The 1328-nt window shown below is 40.2% G+C and overlaps 1 protein-coding gene across 1 annotated transcript; it reads right to left on the bottom strand.

Moving 5' to 3' along the window:
- Positions 381–1070, bottom strand: LOC109716542. The gene has a single exon (XM_020242051.1). The coding sequence runs from the start codon at positions 1024–1026 to the stop codon at positions 496–498; it is 531 nt and encodes a 176-aa protein (XP_020097640.1). The 5' UTR covers positions 1027–1070; the 3' UTR covers positions 381–495.

Genomic DNA, 1328 nt, shown 5'->3' with positions numbered 1-1328 from the left:
TTTCGTGCTTTTTTATTTTAGTACCATATAATTTAAAGTATATCAGCTTAGTACTTTATTGGTTTCAATTTTTTTCTTTTCGTCAGCGTCTTCCTTAATTCTCCGTTAAATTATATACAAAAAATTTAATATACCTCACCTATGGTTTATCGAATATTTATTTTAGTATCCAGTGATTTATCAAATATTCACTTTAGTATCACGTGGTTTTAATTTTGACACTGGTTTAATAAAAATATTAATAAAGAAGATAACGGAAAAAGAAAAATAAAATCATAGGATACGGAAGTAATACATTTTAAATCATAGAGTACTAAAGTGAAAAAGCGTAAAACCACATGAGCAGTATTTAAATTTTTTTTTTCAAAAAAAAAAAATTGTCGAATTAGAATAATAGTTCGTATAGTAAAGAAGATAAGTTCGGCATACCCCTTTTCACCAACAAAATTATGAACACTACTACAACAACTACAAAGCTCGCACGGGTAAGACCCGTTACCCGTTTACAAGAGACGCGACCCGTTGTGAACCCGCGAGAGGAAGAGGAGTCACCCGAACCGGGGAGCGCGGGGCGGGCGCGGCGTCGAGCCTGCGCCCGTCGGAGTCGTAGTAGATCACGCCCGAGAAATCCAACGGCTGGCATTTCTCCCCCATCAGTATCGCCCTGCGCCACACCCCCTCCCCCTCCCCCTCCCCCTCCGCCTCCTCCTCGCCGTAGCACTGCTGCTGCTCCTCCTCCTCGGCGAGTTTTTGGCGGCGATTATGATTATCCGCGGCGATCTTTCTGCGGCGCGGGCCGAGGAATCGGGGGAGCAAGTGCGGTGGGCCCGGGCGGAGCCGGCGCGCCGCACGTGACACGCGGCGGGAGCACGTGACGAGGAGGGACGCGAGGGTGTGGAGGAGAGGGAGTGTCATGTTTGCGTAATTTGCGTGTGTTTTCTCTTTTTTTTTTTTGTTTTTTTGGAGAGGGAGGATGTATTTATAGAGGACAAAAAGGAAGGAATCTAATTTTTTTATTATTATCATTATTATTATTATTATTGAGGGACATGGTCAAAGAAGTTGGTCTAGAATAAATTTTTATTTTGTTTTAAAAAAAAAAGCAAAAGAAAAGAAATGAAAAGAGTATCTTCTGAGCGGCCACCAAGCTCAATCTTTTTTAATATTTTGTATAAGAATAATAATATCCAATCAAATATCTTTACTATATTAGAGAAAATTAGATTGAACTGCTTCTAATAACGCCAAGTCATTAGTATTATTAGATTTTTCAGTCCGTGAACCAAAAAAATGTGTGATTAGGACGATAATGATCTTCTAGAGTTGAG

This window comes from Ananas comosus, linkage group 10, assembly GCF_001540865.1.
Source record: "Ananas comosus cultivar F153 linkage group 10, ASM154086v1, whole genome shotgun sequence".
Classification (NCBI taxonomy): domain Eukaryota; kingdom Viridiplantae; phylum Streptophyta; class Magnoliopsida; order Poales; family Bromeliaceae; genus Ananas; species Ananas comosus.
This window is presented reverse-complemented; position numbering and strand designations above follow the sequence as displayed.